Source organism: Pipistrellus kuhlii, unplaced genomic scaffold, assembly GCF_014108245.1.
Source record: "Pipistrellus kuhlii isolate mPipKuh1 unplaced genomic scaffold, mPipKuh1.p scaffold_m20_p_7, whole genome shotgun sequence".
In the NCBI taxonomy this organism is placed as follows: Eukaryota; Metazoa; Chordata; class Mammalia; order Chiroptera; family Vespertilionidae; genus Pipistrellus; species Pipistrellus kuhlii.
Genome location: NW_023425573.1, coordinates 37,469,858 through 37,482,386, shown reverse-complemented (window position 1 = coordinate 37,482,386; position 12,529 = coordinate 37,469,858). Strand labels below are relative to the sequence as shown.

Sequence of the window (12,529 nt, the reverse complement as noted above, 5' to 3'; positions counted from 1 at the left end):
AATGGGTTCATTTTGGAAGCAAAGTATGAGACAAGTATTCTGCTAAAATTTAGGATTTTAAGACTTTTTCCGAATTGCAAATGAAGAAATAATCTTGATATTAAATTCTACAATGAGGGTCTACAAGTTATGGATGTGACCTTCTTCCTGGAAATATCAACAATTTGAAAATATTTTTTTTTGTGTCTGATTCAGCAAGTCTGTTTCAAAATGTCAGTCTTATTAGTATTTTAATCTGTGTATATTCTTCACTCAAAGGAGACCCTTCCTCCTTCCTTTGAGGAAATAGTGGGTACACAGTGCTGAGATGTTTCTATAATTTCTGATGATAAGAATACAAAGATTAATAAGACATGCTCTCAGTCCCCCAGGATCTCATAGTCCAATAAAGAAACTCATGCATGTACATAAATATAGTAAAATAAGGTCTTTACAACAGAAGAATTAGGGATTCCCAAGTATGGAAATAGCTAAAGATGACTCCGGGAAGACTTCAGGAGTAAAAGATTCTAGAGGGTAAATCTGACTGATAGATTAGAAGAAGGTACATGTCATTGCCATTTTCTTATTGGTTCTTGTACCATAAGATTCATTCCCAAGTCGTTTTCTAACTACAGTACATGAAGTTTAAAACTTCAATGAACAGCTCTTATTAGATATGGCAATAGTATCCCTTGGTCACTAAGTAAAATTTTCTGTTTTGTATATACTTAAAAACACTTTTCTCCTTTTATTTTGAATCTTCTATATGATTTTCAGTTAAAAAAAAAAAATGGAACCTTGTTCCTGTGACACTTTTGTGGCATTACCTCCAGCAACAGTTGAAAATAGGATTATTTTTGGAAAAAATTCAGATAGACCCTGTGATGAAGTACAAGAGGTAATTTATTTTCCTGCTGCAGTTCACGATAACCTGAGAGGACATCTTAAGGTGGGTGAAATACATATTTTGATTAAAATTTTAAAATTAAAATTTTAAATTAAAAAATTTTAAATATCATAAACAGCATTTTTCTATCATAAGCTAGCTATTTGGCAGATACTATAGAAGTTAAAAATTCCAGAATTGAAATTTGAAAAGTAATTTGAATCAAAAGTAGACTGCTGGTCCTTTATTTTGTGATTTGCAGGAAGCTGAAAAAAAATAATAATTATTATTAATTTTATTGAATGCTTACTGTATGTAAACCTGTTAAATATGGCAGGGATTTAAAACCTGGCTGGTGTTGCTCAGTTGGTTGACCTTTCATCTTGTATACTGAAAAGTCACCAGATTGATTCTCTGTCAGGGCACATACCTAGGTTGTGGGTTCAATTCCCCGGACAGGGTGTGTGCAGGCGGCAACCAATCAATGTTTCTCTTTCACATCTCTCTCTAAAGTCAATTTAAAAAAAGAAGGTTTAAAATCCTGCTGTCAAGCTTAGGGTTTAGTAGAGGAATTGGATGTGTATGCTGTTAGCTAACCCCATTATTAGGTATGATGGTTTAGATATAAAATATAAGAGCAGTAAGCTGGGACAGCAGTGGAGAAAGAACAATTAATTCAGTCTAGGGATGAAGGAAGGTTTCCCTAGGAGTTGGGGTTTCAGCTGGAGTTTGATGGACAACAAGGATTCTGGTTGGTGAAGAATAAGAAAAGTCATTCAGATTCTGGAATAACAGTTTTCCTACCTGGGAATAAAATTTTTATTGGCCCAGTGATAACACTAGCAACATGAATTTTGTATAGTCATTTGGTAGAATACACATTAATTAAAGGGTTCTTTAAAAATTTTAATAAAAAAAAAACTATTCAGCATGGAACTTTAAAAGTTTTACATTGTGCTTTAATTGTTATCAATTTTTAGAGTTTATTGATATTCTAATACTAAAATATATTAAATGGTAGATGTATTCTGTATACTAGTCCAGTTTTTTTTTTGTTATGACTATTTACTAATTTTGGGTCCATTTCCACTTTTATCTCTTCATAGTTAAGTCTAGCCTATCCTGTAAACTAGTGGTTCTCATTCTTTTCACTGCTGTGGACATGGTAGATGGGTGGACTTCTATGGCAATACCCTGTGTATAAGGACTACCATACGGGACTTACATCACTAACCAAGAAAGACTGTACATTAAGATTGAAAACAGCTTCCTTAAGCTTCAAATCACATACATTCTCCTTCACAAAATATTTAAAGTTTTCACAATTAGAAACTGTCTCTCCTGAGCTTCTGTAGCTCCTCATCTTCATTTTTCTTAATGGCCCCCTATATTTTGTTATACCTTAGTTAATGTCTTAGTTTCTTGAAAGCAAAACCTGTAACTGATGCATTTCTTAGCAGAGTGCTTTAAAATAGAATATGCTCAGCAAGTATTTGATGTTTTAAAAAATACATTTTTGTTGATTTCAGAGAAGAAGAAAAGAGAGAGATAGAAACATTAGTGATGAGAGACAATCATTGATTGGCTGCCTCCTCCTAGGGATTGACCCTGCACCCAGGATGTGTCCTTGACCAGAAGTAAACCTGGGACCCTTTGGTCCGCAGGCCGATGCTGTATTCACTGAGCCAAACTGGCTAGGGCTCAGCAAGTATTTGAATGAATGAATGCGTCAGGGTCAATTCTAAATATGTTTTATGGGTAATGCCATATTAGTTTCAATTTAATTATTCCAATTTAGTTATACTTCATTTATCTCATGGTTGTATTTTCTGGTTGATTTTTAAGATCCTGGACTTGGATAACTTATTTTTTTTGGTTTAATGGTTGTTGCTACGACTTTCTTTACAGTGTACTTACATAGAAATTGATCAAGTTCCTGAAACATATGCTGTTGTTCTCAGTCGCCCAGCTTGGTTGTGGGGTGCAGAAATGGGAGCCAATGAACATGGAGTTTGCATTGGGAATGAAGCTGTTTGGGGAAGAGAAGAAGTTTGTGATGAAGAGGCGCTACTGGGCATGGACCTTGTCAGGTTAATTTTTCTGTTGTATTTTTTGAACTATAGAACTTGTCTAAAATTTAAATTTTGGTATAACGCTTACAAATTTTGTTTTTCTATTTTTTTCTTTTGTTTGGACTTTGATACTTTATAGTGTGTGCCGACATGCTTTAAAGTACGAGCATGTAGTGTAAAGACCCTCATATACCATTAATTGGGAGAGGCTAAGAATTGATAATCATGATTTATTGGAAGTATCTAACATATTTTACCAGACCATAACTAGTCCTCACAATAACTTTAGATGAGATACCTGAAGATCAGAGATCAAGTAACTTACCAATAAATTACCAACTTGGGCCGAGACCGGTTTGGCTCAATGGATAGAGCGTCGGCTTGGGGACTGAAAGGTCCCGGGTTTGATTCCGGTCAAGGGCATGTACCTTGGTTGTGGGCATATCCCCAGTAGGGGGTGTGCAAGAGGCGGCTGATTGATGACTCTCTCTCATCGATGTTTCTAACTCTCTATCTCTCTCCCTTCCTCTCTGTACAAAATCAATAAAATATATTTTAAATTACCAACTTGGGATTTCAACATTATTCTGTTTGACTCTGAAAATCATTGTTTTCAATTCCAAACTGGCTTTAGGAGGAATAGTTTTGAAGTTGGATTTCAGTTTATCTGTTAACTTGAAGTAATTTTTATTTGAATACAACCACAAAATCTCATGTGCATAAAATTATTTAAGCAAAACAATGGAAATTTATTTTAACCCGAGAACTGTAATATTTTTATTTTAGACTTGGCCTTGAAAGAGCTGATACAGCTGAAAAAGCTCTTGACATCATTGTTGATTTATTAGAAAAATACGGCCAAGGTGGAAATTGTTCAGAGGATGGTGTGACATTTAGCTATCACAACAGTTTCCTGATAGCTGATAGGAAGGAAGCCTGGATTCTGGAGACTGCAGGGAAGTACTGGGCAGCAGAAAAAGTACAAGGTATGGATAATTTTTTCTCATTTGTTTTATAATTAATAAATACTCCCTTAATTGCAGAAGTTGCATGTAATTGTCTTTCAAGATTTATAAATCAGTGCAATGAAGGTTGATCTACAGGAGAAATGAAACAGTTTTAAAGAACACACAATGAAAGAGCACTACAAAGAGCTTTCTTGAAGGGGAGAAACAGTGATGTTATTCTTTTCATAGATGTACTATAAATTTTAAATAATTTATATATTTTCTCTATAATAGCTCTTGGCTGTTTTATAATGTTTTCTACTTTTTAAGAAATATATTTTATTGATTTTTTTACAGAGAAAAAGGGAAAGAGATAGAGAGTTAGAAACATGGGAGACAAGTGAGTGTGGCTATAGAAGGGCAACTTGAGTGATCTTTTTGGTGATGAAAATATTCTACATTTTGACTTTATCAGTACCAGTATTTTGGTTGTAATATTATACAAAAAGTTACATTGTGGGGAACTGGGTAAAGTATACACAGGATCTGTCTATTGTGACAATTGCATGTGAATCTATATCTCAAAATGAAAAGTTTAATTTAAAAAGCAATTTATCTTTTTGAGTATTTAATAGATGCATATGGTACAAATTTTGAAGACTATATTTACATTTAAATTGTGATTGTGATTCATAATTTACAGATAGCTACATTACATTAAATATCGCTCTTTTTCTCCCTTTACCTCTTCTTCTTTGAAAAAAGAGGGAGTTCGTAATATTTCTAATCAGCTTTCTATAACGACCAAGATTGATCGGGAACACCCAGACATGAGAAACTATGCTAAGCAGAAAGGTTGGTGGGATGGTAAAAAGGAGTTTGATTTTGCAGCAACATATTCTTATATTGACACAACCAAGATGACAATTTCACCAGGCAGATACTGTGAAGGCTACAAACTTCTGAATAAACACAAAGGTAATTTTATCATTTAAATAATATCAAAATGAAAAATTATAATTTTGTGTTGGTATATTATGGGTATAATAAAATATTTTTTGAGGAATTATTCCTGGTAAAGATGTAATTTTATTAAACTAAAAACATTGTGATATTATAAGCTATTTTTTAAGATCAGTGAAGCACTGTATATAGTAGGTCCTCGGGTTACGTTAGAGATCCATTCTTATGGCCCAAGGTAACACGATTTTCACGTAAGTCGGAACCCACCTTCATAAGGACCTATATCACTCACATGGAGCACTTACACAGCAGTTATGAAGTGAAACAGTAAAAAAAAAATTTGAGTGGTAACAATTCCTGACCTTTACTTGTGGTAAATAAATAATAAAAAAACATAAAGTACATACGTTGAAATGACAGAACTTTTTTTTTTTTTTTTTTTTTAATAAATACATGGGAAATGGCCGAGTAACCACGAAACAATGTGTTGAGTCCGTCATACCTGAGGACTGCCTGGATAGCTAAGTTCAAACATAAGAAGAGGAAATCACTAGGTACCAAAAATGAGGGGAGAACCCAATATGTTAGCAAGATTTGACATGTCTTATTCCCATACAGCATTCTTCCTCTCTGTGTCAAAGGTAGGGATTCTGCACCAGGTATAAGCCTTAGAGGCTAGTTTTAACATTCATGAGAATGTAGGTGTGTAAGTGAAAGACCCATTTGGAGAGCAGGAACTGGACTCCTTACCAAAATTACAGTATGAAAAATGCTACTCTGCTCCCTACCCAGAGTTCTAGCCTGGAATTGTGCTGTCTGCTATCTCAGACTTTGGCTCAACAAGTCTCTTGTGAGCTACATATATTTTTGTAGGCACATCAGGGGCTACCTGTGCTATCCTGAGAAACAAACACTGGTTTGGAAGCGGTAAACTGCACAGGTTTCCAGCATACCTATATCTCTATATTCTCTATGAGAATATTTGATATAACAAATATTTAGTTTTTTCTCAGATTTTCCACCCAAATAGTAAATCTGCTATAATGAATCTGTATATAGCTGCCATTGAAAACATTTAAGTTTCATGGGTATTTAGATGAATGGTTGTAATTTCTATATTTTACTATGGATAATTTCTGTTGTTGTGTCCTGAAGTTAACTGATATATTCATCTGCATTATCTAACCTGCTATAAATCTCATGTGGTGACATTTTAATTTCAGATATTGTAGTTTTCATCTCTACTTGTTTTATTTGGTTCTTTTTATATATCTCCCATTACTTTATTCATTATCTTCGTTTTTCTTGAAATCTTTGAACATATTCAGCATATTTATAATAGCTGTTTTAGCATATTGGTCTGCAAACTCCATTATCTCTGTAATTTATTGGTCTGTTTCTGTTTTTGTTTTTCTTCTGGTTTTGGGTCACATTTTCATGCTTATTCTTATATCGAGTTTAAAAAAAATATTCTTTTTTTAAAAATATTTTTTATTTATTTTATTGATTTTGTACAGAGAGGAAGGGAGAGAGATAGAGAGCTAGAAACATCGATGAGAGAGAGTCATCGATCAGCTGCCTCTTGCACACCCCCTACTGGGGATATGCCTGCAACCAAGGTACATGCCCTTGACCAGAATCGAACCCGGGTCCCTTCAGTGCCCAAGCCGACGCTCTATCCATTGAGCCAAACCGGTTTTGGCTAAAAAAAATATTCTTTATTGATTTTTAAATAGAGAAAGGAAAGGAGAGGGAGAGAAACACTGATACAAGAGCAAAACCTTGATCTGTTATTTCCTGCATGTCCCCTACCGGGGATTGAACCTGCAGCCTGGGCATGTGCTCTGACTGGGAATTGAACCCCAAACCTTTCCATGCCTGGAATGAAACCCAACCTATTGAGTGATACCAACCAGGGCAGAAGTAAGTCTTGATTTAGCAGACAGTTTGTTCTCAACCTCCTAACTTTATCCCCTAGTCAGCAGTTCAAATTTCAGTTCAGTTCTTTTATTTTTAGCTGATGTGCCCTGCACAGATCAGATGAGATGTGGACAGAGTTTTTTACACAGAATTTTGTGGTTCCTCTTTTTACTTTCACCTTTATGGTATTCCCCCTTCACTTCCTAGGGCCTATGGCTGACTTCTGGTTCTTCAGGCCAGAAAGACTGTTTTCTATGGCTACTGCCCAGCACTGCACAGCACTGACTGTGGGCTAAAGCCGTAACAGAAAAGGGAAACACCCTGTGCATTATCTCATCTTCCAAATGTCACCTCCCCTCCAGAATTTTTCTGTTTTTGTTTGCTCTGAAGAGCCTTTGGGTAGTTGTTTTTGTGCATTTTATTCTGAGTGTATAGTTATTTGAGGGAGGGCTGGTCTAGTGGGAGCTTACTCAGCCAAATTAGAACAGGACTCTTTCCCATGCCATTTAATATTCTATGGCATTCTTTTACTTGTAAAAATAAATATATGCACATGATTAAAAAAGAGTATGCAGTGAAATCTCTGCCTCCTACCCTGTCCCTAGATATCAGTTCTTTTCCCAGAGGCGATTCCGTATTATTCTTCTAGAGATGATGTATGCTTAATGAAACAAATATGTTTATACATTCTTTTCCCTCTCAGTTTTTTTACAGACACAGTAGCATGCCCCACACTTTTATGCACATCACTTTTCTTTAGCAATATATAATGTAGCTTTTTCTATTTTAATACATACAGAACTTTAATTTTTAGACAGATGTACAGTATTCTATTATTTTGATATGTTGTTTATCTCCATATGGTTGCATTTTAACTATTGTATAGTAAATATTGATTTATAAATCATATTTTAGTTTAAAAAGTTCCTGTTATTTAGGTTGTTTTCACTTTTTCATTACTGGAAATTTATAGCTTATACTAGTGGCACAGTGCATGAAATTTTTGTACATTAAAAGGGAATTGATTAGAGGAAATATTTTAATATTGTTATTTGCCCTTTCTCTGTAATAGAAGTGTTAGAGATGAAAGAAAATTAGTAAAATGTGCATGAAAATCTTCCTCCTGTTAGAGTCTGGGCACATCATGGGAACGAGTTAAGTCCCTGCCCACCCATGTGCGTCTTGAAATCGCGCCAGACCTCCCGAGGTTCCTCCCACTGGCAAGATGGCCCTGATGGGCCCTGATTGTCAGCCAGGCTGAGGGACCCACCCATGCATGAATTTGGGCACTGGGCCTTTAGTTAATATACATTTTCCCATTTTTACATTCCGTTACTACTGACTCTTAAAAAATAATTTCAATAATTTATTTGTTCCTTTCTTACCTAATAATTCCAGAAAAATAACTTTTATTTAAGAAGATTGCTAGGTGGCAGATAACTGCTAAAAGGGTTAGTTCACTGATGAGAAAATGTGATATATCCTCCTTCACTTGAAGGATAAACCTGTTCTATAAATCAATCAGAAAGCAACTACTCAGGGATAGATCAGTCAGAGATTGATAGTTGCTTTCCAGAAATTAAACAAATTAATGATATGTTAGTTATTTGGTATGACAGAAAAAAATTTGTGACAGAATGTTTTCAGAATGCTTTAGCATAATTATTTTTAAAGTATTTAATATCTTATATTTTAATTTCCAGAAGAATGTCTTATCATTTGAAAAGTTTTCTATAAAGTTTCTAAATGTTAGCTTATCATTTTATATGTAAGTTATATAAACTACTTTTTCTCATGTAGATAGCTGTGTAGAAAATGCTAAAATATGTTACTCTAATTCTAATTTTAAATTTATTATTGTAAAAGTAGAGACAGGCATGGCAGTTGCAGCAACACCTACTTACATTTGTTAAAAACATATCAAGGGCTAGACACTGTGCTAAATGAATACATTATCACCTTTAAGCAATTGTGTGAAGTAGGTATTATTGTCATTTTACAAATTATGAAACTGTGATCTTTATTTATCTCCCTATGAAACTTTAAAAAAAATGGACTCTTTCTGGTCCTTATATTCCTCTCAGCACCTAGTCTTGCACTAGTATATTGTGTGTACTTAATGTCTTGATTAAATTTTAAAAGGATTTAATTAAATTATAATTTGTAGATTGTTTAACAAAGATTACTGTTGTGTACTTTTTTGGCAATAAACTGAAATCCTTAGGACATAAAATTAGCAGGCCTTTTTAAAAAAATGAAGAACCACACACTTTTAAAGTGGAGAAGAAAATGTCAAGAATCCTAAGGTTTATGGTAATTAAACAAAAGGAAGAAAAAGTAGAAACAATTACAAATTAATTAGTTACTGCATCATAATAATTGATTCTGTTTTACTTAACTATAAAATAACTGAATAATATATTTGAAATACATATATGATGATAGTAATAAATGCATCAGACATGAAACTTATTTTTCCTCCTAAGTTTGAATTTCAGTTCAGCTTTTTTTGCTTTGCCAAAAGAACAAATGTCTTTCCAGTACTTTTATAGAAAATTGTCTACTTATACATTATGGTTCATTTTTCCTGTGATTTTTCTAGATGGAAGAGCTTACCTCTTTTCTTTCCTACTGTCCCTGACTGATAGCTATTAACTGTGCTGCATGTATATCCAAATTGTACCTATATTCACTCATGTATTTTAAATAACTAGTTTAAATTGCAATGAAATTGTACCCTGTGTTTTGCATTCATTTGAGTGAACCCTGCCACCGAAGCCTCAATACTTATTCAACGCTTAATAGTGAATTACTTATAGCTATCCTACTCAAGTGAGATCATGTAAATCCTCCTTTCATTTTGAGAATTGTAGGTTTTGAATACAGAAAACATTTTCATAATACCTATATTATGACAGTGTTATGGTTCTGACATTGTTTTCACTAAAACTTGCCACTTAAGGAATTTAGATATGAATCATTTTAAAATCTCCCTAGGTGCAGCAGCTATGTGTTTGCTAGGTGTAGATGATAAGCTTTTGCTTTATTGTTTAGTTTTAATATTAAAGCTTGTTTTTATATCTACTTTTTTTCCTCTTGCATTTTTTTCAAATTTTACATAAATATATTGCTCCTATAACAAGTTATTTTTAATTGAATTTGAAATCATTGCTGTACTATGGAGAAACTGAAAATTTTCTATTATAAAACTTTGGCCCTGGCTTATGTGGCTCAATTGGTTGGAGCATCATTCCCTACACTAGAAGGTAGTGGGTTAGATTCTTGGTAAGAGCACATACCCAGGTTGAGGGGGTGTGTGGGAGGCAATAGATGTTTCTCACATCCATGTTTCTCTCTCCCTGTCTCTGAGATCAATAAAAAACAAATATGCATCACACATTAGGTTTATCAGACACAGACTTTCAAATTGGTATGTTTTTTATGTTCAAGAAAATTAGATAAAAAGGAGGAGAATTGCATCAGAGTACTGGAATCTAAAAAAGAGAACAAATGGAAATAATCCTATATGATAAAAGCCTACTATGCAAATCAACTGAACAGTGGACCAACTGGTCGTTATGACATGCACTGGCCACCAGGGCAGAGACTCAACACAGGAGTTGCCCTAGCCCACAGACCCCAGGCGAGCCAAGGTGGGGGCCCGCCAGTCACCCAACCAGTCGCCCCGCAGAAGGAAGCTACCAGTGGTGGTAGCAGAGGGTGGGGCCAGTGAACAAGTGGCACTAGGCTCGCCAAAGCAGGTTCCAGAGGGGGCCCCCCTGCCCCAATCACCCTGCCTGTCACCCCACAGATCATCCCTGATCTCCAGCCAGGCCGTAGGGACCCTACCCATGCATGAATTTCTAGTAGAATTATAAAGTAATAATAGGCCTCTAGTAGAATTATAAAGTAATAATAATTGAAATGAAGAACTAAATAGATTGGCTTAACAACAAATTAGACATAATAGAAGAAAAAAATAGTGAACTGGAAGATTAGTAGAAAAGGACTTAATGAAAACAGATATGAAAGTTTAGAAAATATAGACGAAGGTGTGAGAGGCATATGGGACTCTGTGAAAAGGTTTCCCATATGTGTAGTTGAAGTCCCAGAAGGAAAAGTGAGAGGGAATATGGAGGGGCAAAAGCAATATTTTAAAAGATACAGGCTAAGAGTTTCCCCAAACTATTTGTTTATTTAGAGCAGTGGTTCTCAACCTTTTTAATGCCGAGACCTTTAATTCAGTTCCTCATGTTGTGGTGATCCCCAACCATAAAATTATTTTTGTTGCTACTTCATAACTGTAATTTTGCTACTGTTATGAATCATAAATGTAAATATCTGTGTTTTCCTATGGTCTTAGGTGACCCTGCAAGCAAATTTCATGCACCGGGCCTCTAGTATATATATTTAAGATGTTCTTTACAAAATAACAAATTATTTTTTCTATAATAATTTCTTGTGCCTGAAATTAATACTGTTATAGGAAAGTGTGAATTGTAGTCTGAATAGGAATGGATATATATATATATATATATATATATATATATATTGGAAACTAAGCACACTATTTTCTTAATAGTTGGTTTTCTGAATAGATTGACTCGGATAATATTGATAGCATCAGTTCATTGCTAACTGAATACACCTTAAAATATTTTTTAAGGTCAATGAGATTGAATTTAATTTTGCATTATTAATTTTTTCTTCTTAGGCAGTTACATAGATTTTTTACCTGCTATAATGGTTTGAGACTGTATATTTTAGACTTAAAAAATATCTTTCTTGCAACAGTGGAATGAGTTTAATCTAAGGTTTTATAGTCAATCTCTTAATGTATACCTAGACGAATATCTCCTTGTGTATATATTATCAGTATAGAAAGCATTTTATATTTGCAGGATACCAACCTGCAAATTTATGTGTATTTGATGATTTTCAAAATTATTTTCTTAGGAAACATAACTTTTGAAACAATGATGGAAATTCTCCGAGATAAACCAAGTGGCATTAATATGGAGGGAGAATTCCTGACCACTGCAAGCATGGTTTCTATTTTACCTCAAGATTCCAACTTTCCTTGCATTCACTTCTTCACTGGGACTCCTGATCCTGAGAGGTAAATCACAAAATACTATAAACCAGCAAGAGGTCATGGGGTAGGGTAGAATCTTTAGTCTGTTGATGATTTTGTCAGGCTTTCCCCCCCCCCGCCCCAAATAAAATACACAAATACAAAAATAATTTTTGGATGCATATCAGTTCAAGTTTTCATCCATCATTTCTGTATGTGCATAAATGCCATAACTGTCCTCATTTTTATTTATTTTAAAAAATATTTTTTATTGATTTTTTACAGAGAGGAAAGGAGAGAGATAGAGAGATAGAAACATCGATGAGAGAGAAACATCGACCAGCTGCCTCTTGCACACCTCCTATCGGGGATGTGCTCGCAACCAAGGTACATGCCCTTGACCGGAATCGAACCCGGGACCTTTCAGTCCACAGACCGACGCTCTACCACTGAGCCAAACCGGTTTCGGCTGTCCTCATTTTTAAAAAATATATTTTTTTATTGATTTTTTTTACAGAGAGGAAGGGGAGGGATAGAGAGCTAGAAACATCGATGAGAGAGAAACATTGATCAGCTGCCTCCTGCACACCCCCCATTGGTGATGTACCCACAACCCAGGTACATGCCTTTGACCGGAATTGAACCTGGGACCCTTGAATCCGCAGACCAATGCTCTATCCACTGA

The 12,529-nt window shown here is 34.6% G+C and overlaps 1 protein-coding gene across 8 annotated transcripts in view; it reads left to right on the top strand.

Annotated features, from left to right (window-relative positions):
• SCRN3 (secernin 3) overlaps nt 1-12,529 on the top strand; it is a 31,443-nt gene that overhangs the window by 1,258 nt on the left and 17,656 nt on the right. For 3 of the 8 annotated variants that reach the window (XM_036421968.2, XM_045575476.1, XM_036421966.2), the window contains exons 3-7: nt 767-931; nt 2,777-2,958; nt 3,727-3,926; nt 4,653-4,865; nt 11,727-11,889. In XM_036421968.2, the coding sequence (XP_036277861.1) occupies nt 767-931; nt 2,777-2,958; nt 3,727-3,926; nt 4,653-4,865; nt 11,727-11,889 (923 nt within the window). Of the gene's footprint in view, nt 1-289; nt 294-759; nt 932-2,776; nt 2,959-3,726; nt 3,927-4,652; nt 4,866-11,726; nt 11,890-12,529 lie in introns of those variants that run through there. The other 5 variants (XM_036421967.2, XM_045575477.1, XM_045575479.1 and 2 more) reach the window with 3 other exon arrangements.